Source organism: Henckelia pumila, chromosome 4 (genome assembly GCF_033568475.1).
Source record: "Henckelia pumila isolate YLH828 chromosome 4, ASM3356847v2, whole genome shotgun sequence".
NCBI classification, from domain to species: Eukaryota; Viridiplantae; Streptophyta; class Magnoliopsida; order Lamiales; family Gesneriaceae; genus Henckelia; species Henckelia pumila.
In genome coordinates, this window is record NC_133123.1 from 67,942,331 (window position 1) to 67,967,639 (window position 25,309).

The 25,309-nt window shown below is 35.9% G+C and overlaps 1 protein-coding gene across 7 annotated transcripts; it reads right to left on the minus strand.

Moving 5' to 3' along the window:
• Positions 1 to 13,975: 13,975 nt before the first annotated feature.
• Positions 13,976 to 20,077, minus strand: LOC140865142 (putative late blight resistance protein homolog R1A-3). Of its 7 annotated transcripts, none has more exons than XM_073269665.1 (7): positions 17,248 to 20,077; positions 16,803 to 17,050; positions 15,866 to 15,933; positions 15,692 to 15,756; positions 15,093 to 15,178; positions 14,725 to 14,986; positions 13,976 to 14,410 (listed from the first exon to the last, which is right to left on the minus strand). In XM_073269665.1, exons 1-2 carry the CDS (start codon positions 20,025 to 20,027, stop codon positions 17,026 to 17,028), a joined length of 2,805 nt encoding a protein of 934 aa, XP_073125766.1. In that variant the 5' UTR covers positions 20,028 to 20,077; the 3' UTR covers positions 13,976 to 14,410; positions 14,725 to 14,986; positions 15,093 to 15,178; positions 15,692 to 15,756; positions 15,866 to 15,933; positions 16,803 to 17,025. The 7 variants fall into 7 exon arrangements, with proteins under 7 accessions (XP_073125766.1, XP_073125768.1, XP_073125767.1 ...); XM_073269667.1 differs by having other exon boundaries at positions 16,600 to 17,050; XM_073269666.1 differs by having other exon boundaries at positions 15,866 to 16,437; positions 16,598 to 17,050.
• Positions 20,078 to 25,309: the final 5,232 nt, after the last annotated feature.

Genomic DNA, 25,309 nt, shown 5'->3' on the forward strand with positions numbered 1-25,309 from the left:
AACACATTGGTGAAATCAGTTTATCAATCGGAGTCATGATGAATTTTATATTAATTTTTATAATAACAGGCTTGGCTTGTTGGGCTTAAATTATGACTAATGGGCTCTAAGGAGTTAGTGTCCTATTAGACATATAATTTAATCCAGTACAAAAATTATATATATCACACATAGGGATTTTCGAAAAAAATAACATTGCTTATCTTGCAATTTTCGAAAATCTCATATTTTTCTAAGTTGGAATTTTCGAATTCCTTCTCCCTTTTGTGAGAGAATTCGGTCTGTGATTTTTCTGAAAAATTACATTCTGAATTGACAGATCAAATCTGTAAATCTCTTCGATAAACATCTGATTGATTTCTAGTGCAATCAATCAGAGGGTTTCTGTTTTCTATTCGTGGACCTAATTCAGGAGTTGATCGAGCGAGTCATCAGTTCCTGGGATTTACAACAAGAGCAGATTTAATCTGTTGGAGTCCATTAATCAAGCCATCACCATGAAGAAACGCCGTCTTTATATCCAACTGCTCCAAATGTAAGTCTTCCTTCGCCACTAGTCCAAGTACAGTTCTAATAGTGGTCAGCTTCACCACTGGAGAGAAAATCTCGGTGTAATCAACGCCTTCCCGCTGTTGAAAACCTTTCACAACAAGTCTCGCCTTGTACTGCTTGCTACCATCAACTTCTTCTTTGATCCGGTACACTTGTTGTGTAATGCCTTCTTGCCTTCCGGAAGTTCCGTCAACTTCCACGTCTGATTGGATGACAGTGAATCCATCTCATCTTCCATGTCTAACTCCCACTTGATTGAATCATCATTTTGCATCGCTTCTTCAAAGGTCTCCGGTTCACCTTTATCAGTCATCAAAATATAGTGAAGTGCAGGGGAGTATTTCTGAGGTGGTTTGATTGTTCTAGAAGATCTCCTGAGTTCAATTTCCGGAGTTTGTGGGTCATCATCTTGTGCAGTTTCTTCTTCTTCGTTACTATCCTCTGACTCATTCACAGGAATATCAATCAATGGCACTTCATTTGACTTATGGACTTCAGGACATTTATCTCCAGTTGGAATGCCTGATTTGTCCTTGTACAAAACTTGCTCATTGAAAATGACGTCTCTGCTCCGAATGATCTTCCGATTTTGGTCATCCTAGAACCGATAACCAAACTCATTATCTCCATAACCAATAAAGAAACACTTCTTTGATTTTGGATCAAGTTTCGTTCTGTTGGTTGAATCGATGTGAACATATGAGAGACAACCAAACACTTTCAAGAACGAAAGGTTTACTCCTTTGCCGCTCCAGACCTCCTCTGGTATTCTGCAATAAAGTGGTACCGAAGGTCCTCTGTTGATCAGATACGCTGCAGTGTTAACTGCATCAGCCCAGAATGATTTCGGCAGTCCAGCGTGCAATCTCATGCTCCTGGCACGTTCATTCAGGGTCCTGTTCATTCTTTCAGCCACACCATTCTGTTGAGGTGTACCAGGAATGGTTTTCTCCATCTTGATCCCGTTCTGTGCACAATACTTCTTGAACTCAATATCTTCATATTCTCCACCATTGTCAGACTGTAAGCACTTTACTTTCAAGTTGGTCTCATTTTCAACCATGACTTTCCATCTTTTAAAAGTTTCATAAACATCAGATTTATTTTTCAGAAAATAAACCCAAACCTTTCTGCTTGAATCGTCAATGAATGTGACATAATATCGTGAGCCTCCAAGGGATGTCACGGGAGATGGCCCCCACATGTCAGTATGAACCAGCTCCAACTTTGCTGCTTTCGGTTCTCTACCACCTTTCGAAAAGCTCACCCTTTTCTGCTTTCCAAGAACACAACTTTCACACAGTTTGTGTTCGACAGTTTTTAACTCCGGTAGCTTCCCTTTTGATATCAGCATCTTCATTCCTTTCTCACTCATATGTCCAAGTCTACAGTGCCACAAACTTGAGTTAGCTCCAGCATCCACATCTGTTAACATGTCTCTGCAACTGGAAGTCATGTAGAAGGTTCCAGTTTTCTGTCCTCGAGCAACAATCATGGCTCCTTTGCTCACTTTCCAAGAGCCATCACCAAAGGTCACTTTATGGCCTTCGTCATCGAGCTGTCCCACTGACATCAGATTTCGGGTCAACTTTGGTACATGCCTCACTTTATTGAGTTTCCAGATAGATCCGTTTGACATTTTCAATTGGACATCACCCATACCAGCTATTTCCAGTGGTTTTCCATCAGCCAGGAAAACTTTTCCGTAATTACCAGCAATGTAATTACTGAATACCTCATGATCACTGGTGGTATAAAATGAAGCTCCCGAATCCATAACCCACGAATCAACCGTGCTTTCCATGGATAGTACTAAGGCATCATGTACATCCTCAGTAACAGCATTTGCATTATTCTTGGGTGATCTGCAGTCCTTTTTCATGTGACCAGTTTCACCACAGCTCCAGCACTTTAATTTCTTTTCGAATGTATTTTTGTCTTTTTCAGTTCTTGATTTGGATCTGCCATGCCATCGGTTAGAACCTTTTTCACTGATCCTGCCCCTACTCCTGTTTTTGAGATTTAGGACAGATCTCGATGATGTTGCTTCTCCTGAATCCCTCCTGCAAACTTCTTCACCAAGGATTCGATCTCTGACATCATTGAATTGTAACTTTCCTTTTCCAGCAGAATTGCTAACCGCTGCCCGCATCGGCTCCCAAACATTTGGTAAAGACGCCAAAAGAATAAGTGCACGGATCTTATCATCAAATTTTATTTCAACCGATGTTAGCTGGGAAACCTATCTATAAAAGGGGGCCGAGGAGCTCATTTCAGAATCGTACCAACTTTCTCTCCTTTGCCCACGTGGTTCTATATTAGGGCTTTTGGGTACTCTTATTTTAGTGTTGGAGTAGAATATATTTTAGTATAGTCAGGCAGTGTCTGAAAATAGTATCAGAGCAGTGCTCGAGTAGAGGAGCTGTGCTCATGGCTGCGGAGCTGCAGCAATAGTGTGCCCAAGTGGTTGGTTAGTCACCATCAGCAGGCTGACGACGGACGTAGGTATAGCTATAGTCTCCTTAAATTATTTGGATGTATGCAATAGATTTATTAAGGTTTTTAGAGCTTAAATAATGATGCATGAGTATTTGAATTGTAGAGCTGATGATAGGCTGGAACCTAGAGTGGGACTTCTAGGACTGCCCATAGTAAGGTACATAAGTACTGACTGAGATTGTTAGCGGGTGTGTATGCTTATGTGTTGCATTTATGTGCCTTATATTGCATGGATTGTTATGCAGAATGTGCATATCATATTGTGTCTGTACATCTTTTGAGATGAGCCATGGAGGGCCGCTCAGCCCTATTTGGACAATTTATGTCTAGAGCCGAGAGACTAATAGGTTAGGCGGCACTAGCATCTGAGGGACACTGTCCACGTCTGGTGGGAATGAGGGAATTAAGTGACCAGGTGTTTGATTCCTCAAGTGTTACTACTCATATCCTAGGCGTCTGTCTAAGCATTTTGTATACAGTTATCCCAGATATGGATACCTGATCATACTCATTTGCATGAATCATATTTGTATGTTTACCCGTACTTTTGTATTGAGCATAGTCGCTCACGTCCAGTGTTTTTTGTGTATATGGACACTCCATTTGATGAGGCAGGTATAGGTGCAGGATTGAGCTCCAGGATCTTGGAGAAGCGAGAGACCAATGAAGACAGCAAGATTAGCTATAGGTTTTATTTAAGATTATTCGATTTGGTTGTATAATCGAATTTGTTTAGTCGGTTGTATTCCGTCGACCAGCCTTTATTTATGTCTTTCGCAGCGATTTATTTTAATTATTGTTGAATGCATGCTTAATTATGCTCTAACTCTGATTAGATAGTGGATCCGGGTAGGGTCGCTATAGTTACCATGTTGGATCTGATCTTGTTAAGAGTGTCCTTGGAAAGGAATGATTTATTGTTCAGATGTATTGACTGAAATTGATATTATTTTCCTATTTGGGTTATTAGGAGGGTTTTACTTTACTAAAACTAGGTGATTGTTTTGAGATTTAATTCAATCTGTTTTGGATTTTATTAATTTTGTTCAAAGGATTCCGTGTTAGCATAGAATTGTTTGATGAGATTTTACCATGGGCATTATGACTATGATTATTTTTCTTTTTGGAGAATACACTTAAATTATATGGAATATAGTAGGATGGTTGATTGTCCTTGAATTCCTTGGTTGTATAGGATTTTTACGTTGATAAAGATTGTTTCTGATTTTGTTGCTCTGAACTCTAGGGAAAATAACTGTGGATTTAGTTTTGACAAGGAACATAGTTAACATGTGATGTTATTTTTGAGTTCGCATGATTAAGTTTTGCTAAGTTAAGTTTATTATCGTAGTTGATATTTTAAGTGCTATGTTTAAATGACAAATTTGAGAACAAAATTTTGGCTCACGAATGTTTGAGGATAGATAAGTGAAGTGTATAAGCATATATAATCAGTCAAGTAGTGGTATAATGCGATTTTTGTGTTTGGAGAAATAAACATTTGAGTTAACGTTTGGGTTTTATGTATAAGCGGATGTAATCATGTGGTTGTACATTCATTATTGTAACGCCCCGAAATTATCTTAATTTGAGATTAATTGAGATTGATATTGATATTCCGAGATCATGAAAGTTTGAGGATTGAATTGAACTTTGTTCAAGGACTGAATTGCAATTTTTGAAGAATTGCGAGGGCTAAAGTGCAATTTCCATATTTTGACTTGGACTTAGATATGTTTGAGATGTATAAGCGTATATGTGTCTTTCTTTTCTTCTCCAGAGAACCGTCTCCTCCATTATTTTCTTCTCCCTTGGGTTTTAAGCTTTTCAATTTCCGATTTGAACGATCCGTCCGGTAGATTTCAGAATAAATCATATATTCGCGATCACCACTGCGAGGGCTTAGTTTTGTCGTAAGTTTTATTCAGATATCTTATAATTCGATTTTTGGATGTTGTTGGAATCAAAATTTTATTGGATATATATGTTTTTGAGATAACAGTGATAGTATATCTAAGTCGGATCAAAAAAAAGAGCAGCGTATGAATTTATTATGAATTTTCGAAGATTATTCAAAATTTTCAAATTTTGGGATTTCTGGTTTTGACGTGTTTTTGATAGGATTTTGATGATTTGATGAAGATATGAGTTGTATTTGATATATTTGATGTTGTTTGATGATTTTTTATTAACCGTATATTAGCCGTTATGCCGCCGTTTGGAGAATTGCTGAGTTCTGGAATTTTGATTTAATTTAGATTCGATTTGGGTTGAATGATTGATCTTGAGCATTTCTATGCATCTCTTTTCAGATTTGATTAAGATTTGTGGAAATCTGGATTATTCAAAAGTCGAACCGATAGAGAGTTGATCGGGATCGGTAATTAATGAGTTTTACTTGAATTGTTTGATTTTGATTGAATATATTTTGATTGAAATCTCTTGATATTGTAGCTTGTCCAGATTGGAGCCTTTGGTTCGAGAAAAAGGTATAAGCTGACATCGAATTGAAAAGGGATGAATACTAGAAATAGAGTTGAATCTTGAGTTTTTTGAAATCACATACTTGCATGATTATTTGATATTGATTGAATATATGCTCTTATAGGATTTTATCTGTTTTGTATTACATGGTTTAGTTGAATGCATTTTCGATTCGTAATTGCATTCATATTGAGTCTAAGTACGGTACAAGGTTCGAGTCTTGGGGAGGGCATGAAACTTCCCACCAGGGGAAAGAAGGCCATGAGTAGCAAAATGGCTGGGCAGCAGAGAGGCCCAGTCCATTACAATATCTCTCCTGGTTCGTTTTGTAGGAAAATTCTTAAAAAGTTGAAAATCGAGACATAATAAGTCTCGCTCGAGCGCATGTTTGTGCGCCTGAGCGAGCGATGATCATGAAGAAGATGGTAAGAAGATGTCTCGCTAGAGCGCATGTTTGCACGCTAGAGCGAGAAAAGCGGAAAAAGAGAATTCTCGGGGACAGAAGTGTGCTCGCTCGCGCGCGTGTTTGTGCACTCTAGCCAGAATGACATGCAGAGTCTGTAATTTTGGAAAGTCTTGTTCGCGATGGATACTATCTTTTGAAAATCTTGGGCATATAAATATCTGATTTTAACATCAGAATAGGTTTCTGAACGTGTTGGAGGGCTAAGGAGGCGGCTCATTCATCAAACTCGTTCTTTTCTTCTTCATTTATTTTATTTTTGATTTTTAGTTCATGTTTTGGATTGAACACTTTGATTTTGAATTATGTTAAACTTTGATTAGTCTTTTCTTTTCGATCAAGGCCACGTTATTGGGCCGGAAAAATCTATGTAGAAAATTTGGATGTTTATTTGAGATTTCTCAGATTTGATTTTATGTTATTGATTATTAGATTTATGTTTGTCTTGTGAATGATCTGGCCAATTGTTTGCTTGCATGTTAATCGATTCTAAGTTGACAGAGGAGGAATTGATTTCGATTACTCTTAATAATTAACACGAGGTTAAATTGACTAGAAATAGTATTCGATTTCATTGTGCGGTTAGAGGTGTTAACTGAATTCTCACAGTTTATAATGCATTTGAGTTTGATTAGAATTATGAAAATTAATCCGTCAACATTTGAATAGGTTTAATTGTTATAGAAATAGACTTTTAAACAAGTGAGGAGAATTCACCGTAATTTAAGATTTAAATATGAGTCCTGAATCAACTACATGTTACATGATTTGTTCGGTACCTACGTGTGTCCTTGATCGAACTTTTCTCACATTTGAATTCAATCTAAAATTTTTGATGTGTTTTATTTGAATTAATTTTATTTGAAATTTCATTTATTAATTTAAAATTTGAATCCTTTTATTCGCTAGTCTAGATTAAGTAGAGATAAATATATTTTGGTAATTACAAAATAACAGTCCATGTGGGTTCGACATCTGGACTCTCTGTCCACTATCTATTACTTGACTTTGTACACTTGCCAGTAGATTTATATCACAACGATTTTAGCGGTCAACATTCATCACTTTCCGACCTGCTCCGCCCACCACTAGCCAAAGCCCCGGTGTTTGGACCCTCCCAAGGTCCAGGCACAGCCCTCGAACCAGGCCTGGCCCGAGCCTAGCCCTGCATGGCTCGGCCAAAGCCCTAAACCTCAAGAAAAAAACTGAACGCGCTACTACTATTGTAAAGCCCCAAAATTATCTTAATTGAGTTTATTTGAGTTAATAGGATATTATAGAATTCGAGGACCAAATTGTTATTGATCAGGGTCTATTTTGAAAATTTCGGAAATTTTAGGGTCTAAAATGAAATTTTGAGAATTTGACTTGGTAAATCATTATATGCATGACTTGGTCTTCACTCTCTTCATCTCTTTCTCCTCCATCAACCGACGCCCAACATTGAAGAAAGAAACGAGATCTTCAAGCTTTTTCCTTCGGGTTTTGCTCGATCCGTCCGTCAGAATTTTAATCCGGAGTTAGTTTTACGATCCCGGCAACAATAGCTTCATTCTATAGTAAGTATTTCTGCAATAAATCATACTTCAATTTTTGGATATTGTTAGAATCGAATGATTCTCGGTTATGTCGTTTATGAGCAAGCATATATCGTTATTTTGAATACGGATCGGGAAAAGAACGACGATTGGATTTATTACGATTTTTCTAGTGTTTTTTGAAATAGGGGGTTTGGAGATTTTGTCTTATTGGGTTGTTTTAGTTGATATTGAGATTTTTATGAGATATTTTTTTATTTTTATGCTGAGTTGTGATTTCTCGGTTGATCATAATTTAGCCGTTATGCCGCCGGTTTGAGTTTTGGATTTTGATCGATTTGAATTGGTTGAGTTGTTTTTTCATTGAAGTTGAACGTTAACTTCAATCCTTTTATCTCTCCTTACAGATTGAGTTGAAGGCCATTGAACTACGAGGTTGTAGACTTTTGTTGGTTAGAGATTGAAGTCGGTAGAGTATTGTTTTCGTTATTAAGGCTTATTGAGTCCGAATGAGTTTTGATTGGAATTATCATTTTTTTTTCTAGATTTGGAGCATTGGAATCTTTGAGAAAGGTAAACGACGACATTGATTAGAATGGGATGGAATACTCGAGTTCTAACTGAATCTCGAGTCCCTGAACCACATACTTTTATGTTATATGCTTTGATTGAGATTGTGATCATATTGATCATATGGCATTCACACATCTACCTTCCGTAGTCGGATACGAACTATGAGGAGTTGGGATAATTGCATCAATATCGGATATGAATCTTGATGTCAAGATCGGATACAAATCTTGATGTCGAGATCGGATACGAATCTCGAAAATAGAAGAAACTCATGAAGCATCCATTGAATTTACATTATATCATGAATTGATATATGATCTTGTTATCTGCTTATGTCTCTTTTACTGGGATTTATTCTCACCGGTTTATCCGGATGTTTTCAGTCTTTGTTTGTATGCTTGGCAACAGATGGGGCAGGACCGAGTTGAAGATCGCATGGCTAAGTGGTTGTGATGATAGAGTGAGGACTTGGAGTGGTTTTAGGAGTGGAATTGTATTTCAAACTCTTTGTATTTTGGTATTGTATAACTTAGAATCGAAGCATGTTCTGCTAGTTTGAATGATTGTCCAACTCTAGAACTATCTTGTACTGTTGTACGCTCTTTGTACGAGTTATGCATGTTTGAATGAAATAATTGGAGTTGTGTTTGGTTTGATAAACATCTACTGCCTTCGTTATTTCTGATTCTTTAGCAGGGCACGGACCCCGTGCCTACGTCCGTGTAGGGGTCCATGTCCCATCGCTTTACTTTTTGAGCAGGAATTTTTCATGCACGGACCCCGTGCATGGGTCTGTGCGTAGGTCTGTGTGGTCTCGATCAGAGGCAGTAAGTTTGTGATTTTTGAGTAGCTAGGCATGGACCCGGGCACGGAGAGTGCACGGAGTCCGTGTCCTCTTTAGGTTAATGCATGGACCCGTGCACGGATGCGTGCACGGGGTCCGGGCGTGTTATTTTTTTTAAAAAAAATATTCTTACTTCTGTTAGGTATTTTTTGATTTACTTATAATTAGATGATTAGAATCCGGGTCCTTACATTAAGTGGTATAAGAGAGTTAAGATCTTGGATTGAAATAAGAAGTGAGCGGGGTAGATCGAGTCCGCTTGAATTGGTTTCTCGCATGTGACTGAATTATTTAAGTTGGTTATTTAAATATCATGCGACATGATTTATTAATTGATATTTATTTGAATTACATGATTTTGTAATTTAATTTATAAAGCATGCATTAAATGAGATATTAACTATATTTGATTCCCGACTGGAATCCGAATTCTCTCGAAGTCGTATGTATAATCAGAACAAGGCTTATGGACACTGAATTGAACTATGGAGATTGAGATATTTGTGTTCTAACCCTTTGATTATCAGATGGGTCCTCGACAAGTTATTAACATAAATCAGCCAGCTGTTACTCCTCCGAATGAGCAGGCTAGTACAGAAACTGATCAGATGGATGTCACAGCAACGCCAATGGAAACCTTACTGAAGAGGTTCCAATCTTTTAAGTCGCCGACTTTGAAGGGTACATAAAATCCCATTGATTGTGAGAGTTGGTTGGACGACATTGATCAGTTGTTTGATTCCCTTGATTATTCAGATGACCGCCGAACCAGGTTAGTCATTCATCAGTTGCATGGTGTTGCTAAAAACTGATGGATCACGACGAAGAAAGCCATAAAGAATAGAGGTACGGCTATTACTTGGGATTTGTTCAAGACTGAATTCTATAAGCGGTTTTTCCCAGTTTCGTACCGAAAGGATAAGGGAGCCGAGTTTGCTAATTTGAAACAAAGAAACATGAATATCGAGGATTATGTGACTAAGTTTGATAGTTTGCTGAGATTTGCACCGCACCTTGCCGACAACGAAGAGGCAAAAGCTGATCAATTCATCAACGGTTTGAATCCCGATATCTTCGTTCTGGTGAACACTGGGAGGCCCGATAATTTTTCAGATGCCATTAATCAAGCTAAAAGAGCTGAAGCAGGCTTGATGAGATAGAGAGGAAATCAGCCCTTGCCTCAGCAGTCGAGACCGCAGCAGAACCAGCCGCCCCAGCATCAGAACCAACCACCCCAATATCAGAATCAGAAACAGAGATTCTAGGGAGGTGGTAGTAGCAGTAACAGAAGGGATTACTATTGACCGAAGGTAAAACAGTTCAAGAGGCTTGGTAGTAGTTCTTCGAGTTCGAGTGGCTCGAAGAAATTCGATTCCGGACAGAGTTCTGGTTTTTTTGGTTTACTATGCAATAAGTGTGGAGGGCGTCATGCTAGTGATATTTGCAGAGGAACTATTGGTAGTTGCCGGATTTGCCATAAGACTGGATATTTTGCAAGAATTTGTCCTCGGAGGGGACCCGATGGATCTCAAGGGCGGCAGCTCTTCTAGACAGCCAGATCAGCCTGAGAGACAAGCTTCAGCATTCCACTCTTTCCAGCCTCAGCAGCAGACACAATAGGGAGTAACCAGAATGCGAGTCAGCCTCCTAGACAGCAGGCAATAGTTTTTTCTTTGACCAAGGATCAGGCTCAGGCAGCGCCCGATGATGTTATAGCAGGTAGCTGTTCAATTTATGGTTATCCTGCTCATGTTTTGATAGATACGGATGCTTCCCATTCCTTTATATCTGAACAATTTGTATTGATGCATGTTTTTCCTATTGAGCCTTTACCTGCTGTAGTTGTTGTTACCTCACCTTTGGGTGGGGGAATTATTTCTGTGAAATTGGTTTGGAACTGTGAATTGCGATCAGAAGGGAATTTGATTGATTTGGATTGCATTGTACTTGGGTTATCCAATTTTGACTGCATTATTTTTATAGACACTTTGACCAAGTACAGGGCCACAGTCGATTGTTTTTAGAAGGTGGTCAGATTCAGACCAGAGATGTCAGAGGAGTGGAAGTTCTTTGTTAAGGGTTCTCTATCCAAAATTCCTTTGATATCTGTTTTGTCTATGACTCGGTTGTTACAGAAAGCAGCCGAGGGATTATTGATCTATGCTATCGATGTCTTGATGTCTAGCCCTGAGTTGATTAATATACCAGTGGTTAGAGAGTTTGCTGACTTCTTTCCAGAGGAGATTCCTGGATTACCGCCCATTCGTGAAATCGAATTCAGCATCGAATTGACATCAGGTACTCAACCGATTTCTAAAGCCCCTTACCGAATGGCTCCTACTGAGTTGAAGGAATTGAAAGAGCAGTTGGAAGATTTGATTTCCAAGGGATACATTCGACCTAGTGTGTCGCCTTGGGGTGCTCCGGTTTTGTTTGTATGGAAGAAATATGGATCTATGCGACTCTACATTGACTACCGCCAACTGAATCAATCAACGGTAAAGAACATGTATTCATTACCGCGAATAGATGACCTTTTTGATCAACTACAGGGTTCTTGTGTCTATTCGAAGATTGATCTGAGGTCCGGATATCATCAGCTGAGGGTTCGTGAAGAATATGTGCCTAAGACTTCTTTCAGAACGAGGTATGGTCATTTCGAGTTTATAGTCATGTCGTTCGGTTTGACTAATGCTCCAGCGGTTTTTATGGGTTTGATGAACCGTGTCTTTCAGCGGTATTTAGATGAGTTTGTAATTATTTTCATTGATGATATCCTTATCTATTCCAAGAGTCGTACTGACCATGCAGAGCACTTGAGTATTGTTTTATATATTTTGAGGACCGAGCAGTTGTATGCCAAGCTGTTAAGTGCGAGTTCTGGTTAGACCGAGTTGTCTTTCTCGGTCACATTATTTTTGGTGATGGGATTTCTGTTGATCCCATGAAGATTGAAGCAGTTATGAATTGGCCTAGACCGACATCGGTGCCTGATATCCAAAGCTTTATGGGTTTACCGGGTTATTATCGCAGATTCATCGAGGGTTTTTCATCTATTGCGAAGCCGATTACCCAGCTAACTCAGAAAAATGTACCTTTTTTCTGGATTGTAGAGTGTGAGACCATTTTTATTGGTCTGAAGAGAAGACTGACCAGTGCTCCGATTCTATCTAATCCGTCAGGTACTGGTGGTTTTTTTGTCTATTGTGATGCTTCTCACCGATGTTTGGGTTGTATTCTTATGCAGAGGAGGCACGTGATAGCTTATGCATCGAGACATTTGAAGCCGCACGAGACTCGGTATCCAGTTCATGATCTTGAACTGGCAGTGATTGTTTTCGCTTTGAAGATCCGACATCATTATCTTTACGGTGAGTCATTCGAGATCTTTTCTGATCATAAGAGTTTAAAGTATCAGTTTTCGCAGTCCGAGCTGAATATGAGACAGAGGAGATGGTTAGATTTGCTGAAAAACTTTGACTGTGAAATCAAGTATTATCCGGGAAAGTTGAATGCAGCTGCTGATGCTTGGAGCCGAAAGCTCTGTTATTTATCTCTTTCTACTATTGGTGTTTCCCAGTTTATTGATGATTGTTGCACTTCTGGTTTGGAGTTTGAGACATATAGGAAGTGTATCAGAGTTTTTTCTATTCAAGCCGAGCTAGAGTTATTTGTGATGATCAAAGAAGCACAGAAGTCGGATCCGAGCATACAGAATTCGGTAGAAAAAGTCAGATCTGGACATCAGTCTGAGTTTCAGGTTAGGGATGATGTTTTGTTTGTGAATAACCATATTGTTGTGCCTGATATTTCTGAGTTGAGACAGCGTATTCTTTGAGAGGCACATTGCAGTTGGTTCAGTGTTCATCCAGGTGGCCGGAAGATGTATAATGATTTGAAGAATCAGTTCTGGTGGAAGCTGATGAAGAAGGATGTCACGAGATTTGTGTCCCGATGTCTGAATTGTCTGCAGGTGAAAGCCGAGAGGAAGAGACCGGGAGGTCTACTGCATAGCTTACCTGTTCTTGAATGGAAATGAGATCACATCTCGATGGATTTCGTCACGAAGCTACCGCGATCAGTCCGAGGTTGTGATGCTATCTGGATAGTAATCGACCGATTGACGAAATCTGCCTGTTTTATTCCTTACCGGATGACATATCGTCATGATCAGATGGCCGAATTATATGTGCGGGAGATTGTGAGATTTCATGGTGTTCCGAAGTCGATCGTTTCTGTCAGAGATCCTCGATTCACTTCTCACTTCTGGCATAGTCTACAGGATGCGCTTGGTACTCGTTTGCACTTGAGCACAGCATATCACCCTCAGACCGACGGTCAGTCAGAGGGAACGATTCAAACTCTAGAGGATTTGCTACGAGCCGTAGTGCTTGATTTTGGCACTAGTTGGCATGATTCTTTGCCTCTTGTTGAGTTTTCGTTCAACAACAGTTTTCAGACGAGTATTGGTATGACACCATTTGAAACGTTGTACGGAAAAAAGTGCAGATCTTCTTTGTATTGGGATGATATCTTTGAGTCACCCGACTTGGGACCAGATTTGATTCGTAGCATGGCCGAGCAAGTATAGATTATCCAGAAGATAATGAAGACTGCTCAGGATAGACAGGCGAAGTATGTGAATATCAGACGCAGACCTCTGTATTTTGATCTAGGGGACCGAGTATTTCTGAAGATATCTCCTTTCAGGGGCCCTGTCAGATTCGGAAAGAGATGGAAGTTATCTCCGAGATTTATCGGACCGTACGAGATTCTGAAGAAGATAGGCGATCTTTCATAATATATTATTTTATTTATCAAAATTTTAAAGAATAAATAAATATTTTTCAAAAACTCAAAATTTTCACTCATCTAAATGAATAAATTTTGGTTAAAAATTTTAATTCCTTTTAACATGTTATAAAATATTTACAATAATTTTCTAATTAAGATACATAACAATAATATCAATTTATGGACAGTCAATATATCTTATAGAAAAAAATGAAAAAATGAAAAACATTTTTAAAAAATTTAGCAAGGCTTATGGCATATTTAATAATAAATGATCTCTAACCGTTGAAGAATCAGTGATTCAGTGTAGTATCGATGAATCTTCTATTACTCTAGTTGACCATATCGAACAATTGAATGACTTAAGCAACAGAATGAAAAACGCTACTCTTGAGTCTGATAGCGAATGTGAGATACTCATACAAATAAGAACTAATGATTTATCCTTTGAGCTGGATCGTCAAGACACTTCTGTTGTTCCTATTTATTATAATGTCGAGCTGGATATGGATAATCAAGCTGATGATAATCATTGAGGATATTGAGCTGATGATGAGGAGCTTGCTGTTGATCATAGCAAAACTCTAATCCCCTTGAACCATGTCATCGGTGGAGTAAAGATCATCTAGCTAGACTGGTTATAGGTAACCCGAGCCGCTCTACCTAGAACAAGAGGAAGAAGAACTTATAAGTTAGACGGGTAGATAGAAATAAACTCAATGAAGTAGAAATGTGATTAGTAAACAATGTTGGTGAATGCTCTCTCCTCGTCGTTATTGTGAATGAAGATCATTAACCCAACAATTCCATGACGAAAGAGTAACAAGAAGAAATGTGGGAGGGGATGAACTAAATGAAAGATACAGAAGATAAAAGAAAAAAAGCTGCAGAAACAAATAGCATACAGTACGGTACAATAATGTATATATCTATGTTTTGGTCATTGGACATGAAGATTCATAAAAATATAATATTACCATTAAATTAGGCTTCTTATGAGATGAGCATTGATAACATCACTCACTGCTTATATAGGACAGATAATAATCATAATCTACTTGAAGTTGAAACAAACTCGAACTATTCCAAGATTATGGTTTGTCCTCGTATGTATCCAGCTGTGTTCAACATTACATGATGTATCATTGTCCTGTTCCTACTCAACAGACGTGAACCTTGCGACCTCGAGCAGCAAATTGACCTTGCCCAACCCATATTTGTCTATTGCAGTGTAGTGCACTAGCAGATAAAACCCACCATTAAAATTTTACATATCCCATACTAGCTGAAAATTTCAGTGAATCAAACATATTCCTGAAGAAAGCCAGAATCTCGGGATCCTTACTTGTCTGATCAGTCAACAAATGAAGAGATGCATTGTTTTGTGTCCAAACTCCAAACCTTGAACGGAGGGGAGAAGAGATGCACTACCTACAAAATGAACATTAACATTGTGGTAAGATGTTAATCAATAGCAAGCAGGAAAGGGAGCGAGTTCACTGAGAAATTCTCCATCCACCATTTTTTTGGAATGAAAATACATGCAGGGATTACTTGCATGGTGCACTATTAAAGGATATACAATATTGGCGATAATCCAACATCATTTGCTGTTTAATTGAATTCAAATCAGAACTCATTTCCATATGGCTCCCAGAATGACCTATCTTGACAAATGGTCCAAAGTACTATGGACAATGTGAAGCAGACAATGGAACTCTAAAAAGAATTACATGCTGCAGGAGCCTTTTATTTCTATGTCACATGTATAAATCAAGATATGTTCTTTCTCTAGATCAAAAGAGTTTTGTATCTACAACAACAGCAGTTAATTACAACACTGAGCAGAGTAACCAGATGGAAAAATATAACTCTACGATTACTTGAAGCACCTAAAATAGATATGCCTTTCCTTTCCTGACATTTTCATAGGAGTTAACTGACCTCATGATACTTTTCCTTCAGTTTGGTGACCAGAAGCTGATGGTGATCCTTGGGCGAAAAATTTCCTTAGCATGGATAGGAACAAATGAAACACAACAAATATTTGTATCAGGCAAATAAATGGAAGAAAGCAGTTGAAACAAAAATTTATGCAGAAAATATATGCATACATACCAAATTCTGAAAACAGCAAGGAGGGTAAAAGGAAATGGTACACGCAGATCTTCTTTTAAAAGTCAAACCTTGTATCAAAAGCTATGTTTAGATAATAAGGTCAATGAAAATTGAAAACCAACAACATAGGGAAAGAAGAACGCCTTAACAAGAAATAATTTAAGAAAAGAAGCATTCTATCACAGTAAATATAATAGAAAACAACATTATTTGCACCTGCTGAAATGCGACAATCAATCATAAAAAAAATAATAATAATAAAGAAATGTGATAATCAAACACCATTTAGTTTATTATCACCATTAACCACCATCTTTTCCAGATAAAAAAACAAATCACCAGCAACAACATCAAAACATTACCAAGCAATGCTGGTAAATGAAACAAAACATTTAGTGAGCTGAACAGTAATGTTGCCATGATGTAACAATTGCAGCAGAAACATCTATGAACTCGTAAATAAGTTAGGTGAATTAAGATATAAAAAATCTTTGATCACGATGCGTGCATCACTTGCAAAGGGTTAAAAATAAATAATCACCTTCACAATATGCATATTCTGAGGCGTGTCTCTTAACCAGGAAATTTTGGAAACCAGTAAAAATACAACTCAATAATAATTTTAAGCAAGCGAACCTAATTATAACGTGGCTTTTTATACATATGCCAAGCAGAATAACCAGATGAAAATTTAAAGAGCAGGGAAAATATAAACCGACGATTATTTGAAACACCTAAAGCAGATCGATATGTTTTTCCTTCATTGACATTCTCACAGGTGTTAACTCCTCGGTATACTTTTGCTTCGGTTTGGTGGCTGAAAGCTTCTTCAAGCTATGCAATGCATGAAAAAGACGATATTGTTGTCTTTTGTGGAGTGTTTGGCTTGTAACCACATTGCATCAAAGTACCACGTCAGAAAGAGGAAAATACTAACCAGTTCCGTTCTTTCACTCCTCAATCTGCTATTTATTTGGTGATACTCAATATCTTCACCTCGCTGGCTCGAATTTCCTTCCTACTGCTCCTATCAGAATCTCCAACAAGCCGCGCATGATACCCTGATGAACCAGGAAACTCCAGAAAACCATTATTTCAAAATTTTTAAATTCGAGTTCTTCAAAAGGAGAAGAAAATTGTGAATGCCTGTCTTCTAATAATTAGCCAACCCATTTTCCACCAAACCTGCGTCACAAATACACGAAATGCCTCAAATAAAGGAAACACCAAATTAATATTGGAATATCATTACAAAGCTCATCCAAATATATATATATATATATATATATATATGAAAATAAATAAAAAGGATTGGAAAACAATAATCCAAATCTTTGCCAAATTCCAGCTGTAAACCTAATATCTTCATTAAAAATTCATACCGATCTTGAACTTCAAAATGTTCACTTGTCAAGCTCTCAACTTCAGCAAGTTCACATTCATTCTCTGTCGACAAACGAACTCGAACTCGAAGACCAGCATTACCAAGGTTCTCTTGTTCATCTAGTATGTTTTTAGCAGAAATGACAGCGGAATTACTGCAATATATCAACTCCATCAATCGGAGTGTTGGTATTTCTCCAATATCCAAAGGGATACCCTTCAGATTATATAATCCTTCAAGAACAAGGTGCTCGAGTCGTGGAAAATGGGTTCTGTCTGCTGTCCAATATACCAGATCTTTGCAATACTGAATCTGAAGGAATTTCAAGCAATGGAATTCCCCCTCAATCGGGATCCACACGGGTCCACAAAAAGACTCCCATTCCAACTTGAGTACTTCAAGATGGGGCAATGAACCAATCTTTGTCATATCATTCCAATGAAGGCGACTAAAACTTAAAGACAACTTTTTGAGTGAAGGAGGGAAAATAAGGTCCCGAACAAGTTCAAAATGATGAAATGGGTTGCCCAGTGATGGAAAGACACAAACTAATGATTCGAGTTTATTTAGATAATGAAGATTATGGAGACACCAGTCATTCGACCACCCCTCATATAAATCATCATAAATAACATGCAATTTATTGATATTGGGAATTCTCCTTATAACAGCCTCTCCAAACTTGAAGTTTACTGTTGCCGATAGCCTTTGTAGATTTTTCAAAACAAATGGATCTACCCCTTGCATTGGGGTGTTAGAAGGATTTGGTAAAAAATGTCTGTCAATATGAAGATGCCTAAGTTGTGACATCTCCCAAATTTCATGCGGTAAAACAAAAGGTTGTATCCATGTACCTTTAACAATTATGGTTTGTAGATTCCACAGATGATGAATTGAATTATAAGGATACACGAGATTTTTCCAGTCAACTCTGAAAGAAAGATACCGAGAGTTAACTAGAAGAGACATGTCATCTGGGGAATATCCTTCATTGTAAAAACCTTCATCTGTGGAATCGAATACCCTCAACAATCTTAATTTACAGAATGGTAAAACAACGTTAAAGTCGCACAACAAAGAACGAAGGTGTAATGCTGATGGCAAATCTTTAAGAACCTTATTGAGGCTTTCTCTTTCCTTCCTTATGCTCTCATGAACACTAACTCGACTTCTGCTTGGAGTGCAATTGAAAATGTCAAAATTCAGCATGCCCTTGACACCAATGAACTTCTCTTTTTGACATTCTCTCAAACACAGGCCCCTCAAAAGATCGTGGATGTGGCAAAATTTTACTTTACCACTACATCCCCACTCATTAACTAAGACGAGGTTCCTGTCAATAAGATCATTCAAGTATGACCGTGCAACAAATTCCAAGCTCTTACCTTCTATTGGTTTAAGAAATCCCTCGGAAACCCATAATTTTATGAGCATTGAGACACGAATCTTATGGCCTTCAGGAAAAACTCCCATATAGAGAAAACATGGTTTTAAATGAACAGGCAAGTAATTGTAACTTAAAGACAATATGTTCCAGCAATACTCATGATCCTCCAAATTTAAGATTGAACGTAAATTTCCAGCAACATACTCCCATTGCCCTCGTGTCTTTTCTGAGTTTGCAAGAATCCCACCAACCAAAACAATTGACAGAGGCAATCCTCTGCAATTCATGGCGATCTTCTTTCCAGTCTCTTCCAATTCGATAGGGCAACATTCCTCTGCAAATATGCTTTTACAAAGTAGCTCCCAGCTTTTCTCCTTGTCCAGAAAATTAATCCGAAAGGCACACCACCCAAAATAAGCAGCCAAGTCTGATAACCTCGTTGTTATCACTATTCGACTTCCATTATCGTCCTTGGGAAAGAATAATTCTACATCCTCCCATGCTTCAGCGCTCCACATATCATCCATTACAACCAAATATCTTCTTCCAAACAAACTTTTGTACAATTCGAGTCCCAACTCATCTTCATTTCTTTGACTATTTACGCGTTGATTCACTTCCGGATCCAATCCATCTACACTCTGTTCACTCATTTTTCCAGTAGACAACAATGATATTTTATCGGCATCAGTTTTTCCAACACATCTGAGAGCTTCTAAAAAAATGTCTCGAACACTATAATGTTGCGATATGGTAACCCAAATACGAATGTCAAAGTGATGCACAATACATAAATTATCATAAACATTTTTAGCAAGCGTTGTCTTACCCATACCGCCCATCCCTATGATTGGAAGAATCTGTCGAGTAGGTTGCTGTTCTGTGAGCCGTTCCATTATTTCAATCAATGCTTCATCAAAACCGACCATGGTGAAGTTCCTGGTGGTAGCAGGCTTAGGTAAAATAGTACTGGATATTGGAATTTCAGGCTTCAAATAATCTTGCATAGCTGTCGTCTCTTGAATCTTGAGAACCTGTAGCTTGATTAAATCCATGTCTTCTATGGGTTTGGCCAAATCTTGATACAAGTCACTATCGGCACTCTCATCATCTTTGCTACTCCTGGTTCTTGCTGCAAGGATTCGGTCTGCTATATGCGATTCAAGGGAATCTTCTGCTGCCGAAGCAGCTTCAATAATTTGATTTTCCAAATCTCTTTCTGGTACATTGCAGCCTCTGCGAGGATAAATTTCCAGAAATCGTCGCAAGAAACCAACATTTTCATAAAGAGAATGGAATTGTTCCTGGTGGACAGTGATTGGAGGGCGAGGATGATCACGGATTGTTACCATGAGATTATCAAGAGAAACAAGTGCTGCGTAAGCTGCCATCGATTTCACGTAGATTGGAAGACAGCATAAAGGAAGCAGCAGCACTTTAATGTCTCAGGTGAATGAATTGTTGGGGGACGAGAGAGATAAAAACCGAAGTAAAAAATTAACCCAATTCATCGGCTTCCCACGAGTTCCTGTGCCTAAAAAAATGAATTTGAAATTGGTAGTGGATTTAGATTTTAAAATCAATTTTATTTTGTTATTTTAAAAAAAATAAAATATATATTAAAATTTAATAGCATAAATTTTAGAAAATTTATATTTTTTTTAAAAAAAAAAGTTGAGAAAACTTAAATTTATAAATAAAGTTTATAAATTTATTATTAGAATAATTTTATTGTTTTATAATCTCAAATCCTATAAAATCCGAATAAGTCCCATGAAATTTCATCAAAAATATCAATCTTATTTTAGAATTTCATTTTTTCAAACACTAAAACAGTATTTGCAAATCCAAATTCCATCAAATCTCATCCAAATCCGTGCACCAAACACAATGTTAAGAGTAGGGCTGGAAAAAATTTTGAAAATGTCCTAATTTTGTTTTTAATTCAATATATAGACCTCTGAACAAAAAAACTATATTATCCCTCGTTTAAAATATTAGATAGAGTGTATAAGTTTTTTTTCTCTCTCCTCCCTCTTCTTCTCTCTTCTTAACTAAGTTTTTTTTCTTGGGTGAATTGCCATAAAATAGCTAAATCAAATGTTGAGTTATTCCTCAGTCACTCTGTCAGCATTTTTATGTTCATGCTCCCTGACACAATTATTTATGTCTTTGAGCTCCCTAAAGCATACCAAATACCATAATACCCTCTTTTATTTTTTTAATCCCCAAAATACCCCTTTTATGAGTTTCTCTTTCTTCCGACTTGCTCTATTTACGAGAAAAAAGAGGTTGGTGCATGATGATGATAAATAAATTGAGAAATTCTTGTAGACTACAATCATTATACATTTTAACCCATTTAATTTAAGGTTGTTTTTCTGTTCTTTTTTTTACACGGTAGATTTAAGGTTTTTTGTTTTTTTTTCTTTCTTTCACACGGTAGAAAACATTTGGTTTGATTTTTTTTTATGAAATATAATTTTTTCTGTCAAATTTTTTTATTATTTAATAATATCTATAACATATTCATAATTATGATCCAGCTACACCCAATTTGTTATTATTTGTTTGTTGTAGTAGAATGAAAACATGAAATACTTAAATGAGTAGACTAGAAGTATAAAAATTTATTTTCTACTCGATTTAAGCAATTGGAGGTCAAAAATTTTCATTGATGCTATAGAGAATTTCCATGTGATAATGAATTGTATTTATAATTTGCGTAGATGAATTATTTTGTTAAATTGATTAAATGTGTAATTGTGAGATATATTTTCCAATATATATATATATATATATATGAAGTTCCCGCAAAAAAATAGTATACTATAAAATAAAATATTTATTATTGATGCATTCATCCATCGCATTAAATATTCAAAAATAATTAAAAAAAAATAAACACATAATAAAATGTGAAGTATTATTTATTTATTTTTAAAAAATAAAATTAAAATTGGACTCTTTTCATTTAATTTCAATTATGATTTTGAGTTTTGTGTTACTTTTGTAAATTTAGTTTTTTATACTTTCTATTGTATTAAATAAAATATAAAATTTAATATAATATTAATTTTTTAAACCTTTTTAAATGAGTTTTTGGTATATTGATTCTTCGTAATTTGTTGTTATTATTATTATTATTATTATTATTATTATTATTATTATTATTATTATTATTATTATTACTTTTTATTATTATTATTATTGTTATACTTTAATCAATTTTGAATTTTTGAGAATATTTATTGATTGAAAAGTTTAATAGAAAAAATGATATATGGTTTTTTTAAGATTTTTTTTATATTTACTTTATTAATAACAGTTACACCCAACCAAGATAAATAAGTTAATTTAATTTCAAAAGACTTATCTTCTCATTTGAAATTATTTGAAATGGCAGAAATTTTTTTGATATAATAATTTTTATAATATTTAATATTTAAAATTTAAATATATTCATTATATTATGATAGGATCGGTCACGGTGTGTAGAGGGGGTGAATACACACTTTTAAAATATTTTGAGCTACAATAGCTCGGTTCTTGAAATATTGAGCATCGATGAATTAAATCGAGTTTGATTTTCAAATCAAGCGGAAGACACTCGAAATAATTCTTCGTATAAACTAATTTAACATTTTGTAAATCATTTTAAAAGGATGCAAGTTGATAGATGAAAATAGTTTAGTTGAAGCATTTTATCAAACACTTAATGCAACATTTAGGTATTTTATCAAACACATAAAATGCTTCAACAATGCAATCTAAAACAGTAGCAATAAACAAATGCAAGAAATAAAGAGGAAAGGATTTGTTTATGGATGTTCGGAGAATTCAACAACTCTTACGTCACCCCTTCTTCCTCCTCGGAATGATTAACTAGAAGACTTTGATTTATACAACTCATTTGTACAAACTCAATCCGGTTTAGGACTTACCCACTGCCTAAACAAGAACTCTAGCCACTACTCGATTGTAGGCCGCAACCTCATAATCCGCATAATGTTTTATGTCTTTATGTCAAGACTAAAAATACAATCTTTAACGTCTTTGTGTAAAGACTCTCACTCAATTAATTTATGCAATACATCTCTCTTTTATATGTGAGTTAGTTGGGTGTGAAGAACTTGACTTTTCACGCTCAAGAATTCTAATGTGTTCTTCACACCTTGGGCTTTGCTCTCAACTAGCTGATTTCTTCAAGTAGGCTGCCAATGCTTTGAATCTCATTGCAAATCTTGTGTTTGAACTCCAAGATGTTGTATTTATAGGCTCCAAGAGTGATATAGCCGTTAGAAAGAGAAATAGAGTCGTTAAAATACTTTTGTAATGTTTCTGTATCTTTTCTTGAGCTAAACTGAATTTCACTAAACTGATATTTGTAAACTGAATTTGGTGCAAAACTGGTACTGTATCAGTTTCGGCACTGTAGCAATTGAGCGATCTTCAGTTTGGGTAGGTAAACTACTCTTGGCCAACTTCAGTTTAGGTAGTAGTTTAGCAAGCAGAACTGAGTTGATAAACTGGATGCAGTTTGGCATGATCCATTGATATCTGGGCAACGTGATGAATATAAAAGTTGTAGTCCTTGATCTCAGATTTCCAACTCCATCAAAATCAATCAATTCGGAGTTCATATCCAAACGTTATGCTCGAAATACCAGAGCTGCTCAAAATCGTTTTAACACAAAATCAGTTAAGTGCATATGAGTATTTTAGTGCTATATCTCTTGATCCGTTGATTTTTGGGCAAAGTAATAAACATAAAAGTTGTAGCCCTTTCTCTTATCTTTCCATGGAATCAAGAATAACTCAATTCGGAGTTCATATGCGAAAATTATGCTTAAAAAACCAGTCTATTCCAGAAATTCTGCTCTGCATAATTTCTGTTTCAAACCAGTAATTTCAACGCAGTTTAGCATCTCCATAGGATCCGATTCAGTCTTCAACTTGTGAAAATGATTTGTAGATCATTGTCTTGCCTTTCCAACGCATGGTGAAGCGTTCCATTCGGATAATTGAGCTGCACAATATAGCCAATATACCAGAACTGCTTGATGTAAATTGCTTCTGTATTTCTGCTAAACTGATGCAATTCAGTTTGGTATTGCGACGTCAGTTTGATCTCGATAACATCCGTGTTTGCTCAACTGACGTGAAATACAATATGTTCCAAATTGAGTTTTCTTTGTATTATTTTTGGCGGATAATAAATTGCATCTCTGATCTATGAGATATCATCAAAATAGTAGAGCTCGCCAGAGATTCAGTTTTGCTAACTTTGAGTTTTTGCTTCCATCTTTAGTTTAGCAACTTCACACTAGAGTAAATATGTTAGAAACACAATAACAAGTTTTTTTATCATCAAAATCAAGATTGCTTGTGTTACAAAAACCCAACATATTATATCAAAATTTTATATAAATTATTAAAACCTGCACTAATAATTATTAATTTTAATTGTTAACTATACAAATTAATAATCTGTGCATCTCATATATAAAATATTAGTTAGTTATAATGGTGAAGCATCGATTTATATGTGAATTGAATCAACAGTAGACACGTTCAATTCAAAATATTTTGGTACTATTTTACTAAATCAAAGTACAAAAACATCTAATTTGGGTAATATTTAAAGTATATTGAGCACTAAAACAAGTAAATTGAATATTCGAATGGATGAGATCATTTAATGTCAATGTTCAATACAAAATTTTTGGGTATTTTTTTTTGAAATTGAAGCATTAAAATACCTAAATTTGGGTACAAATTAGAATAAATTGAGCACTAAATCTCATAAATTGGATATTAAAATTTATAAGAATATTTGATACCAATATTCAGCCCAATAAGTATGCGCATTGTTATTTGAAAATTAAATAAAAATTTAAGCATTTTTTTGTGCAATCAAAGTGCAAACGGTTTAATTTGGATGATCTAAAATGAAGTGGCCTTATTCAAAAGAATAACATAAGTAAATATTATATACTTAAATACACATTAATGATACCCAATATAAAAATCGTTAATGATTATTACCTCTTATTCATTAAGTATACATATTTTTTTTATTAAGTATACATATGTGTTTGTATTAAGACACGACGATTCCCTTTAATATTCATATTCAAATTTTTAGGTTATGTACCAAATTTAAAAAAACTAACACTGCATTTGCTTTATTATCCTGAAATTAGCATATCTTGTATCCATTACGATGTTGTTAGTGTCTTTAATCGGTAAATTAAAATTATGGTAAGAAGTTGTTTCTATATGTTATTCATTAATAATATATATGAATTTGAATTAAGACGATGACAATTTTTCTCCAAATTTATACTCAAATTTTCAGGTTATGTACCCAATTTATAACAGATAATACTAATTTCGCATTAAATTATCTTGAAATTGACATATTTTGTGTCAATAATGGTGTTAGTATCGTTTAATTGGTTGATGAAAATTATGATAAGAAATTGATTTCCTAAATCTTAATTATTAATTGTACATGAGTTTAGATCAAAACAACGATGGCCTTCCATAGACATTCATGAACCCTACCAAGAAGTTGATCACATGTTTGTTAATCTTAATATATGTTATGTGTCAAATCTCATTAATAATTCTATTTAAAATAACTAATCACATTCACATTCGATGGAGA

What these genes read in the sequence shown, in the direction of transcription:
- LOC140865142 (XM_073269670.1), bottom strand. Translation starts at nt 20,027, where the DNA reads ATGGCAGCTTACGCAGCACTTGTTTCTCTTGATAATCTCATGGTAACA. An exon ending in CATTTTGAAGTTCAAGATCG is followed by an intron (nt 17,051 to 17,247) that starts GTATGAATTTTT and finishes TTTGTGACGCAG; the next exon opens with GTTTGGTGGAAAATGGGTTG.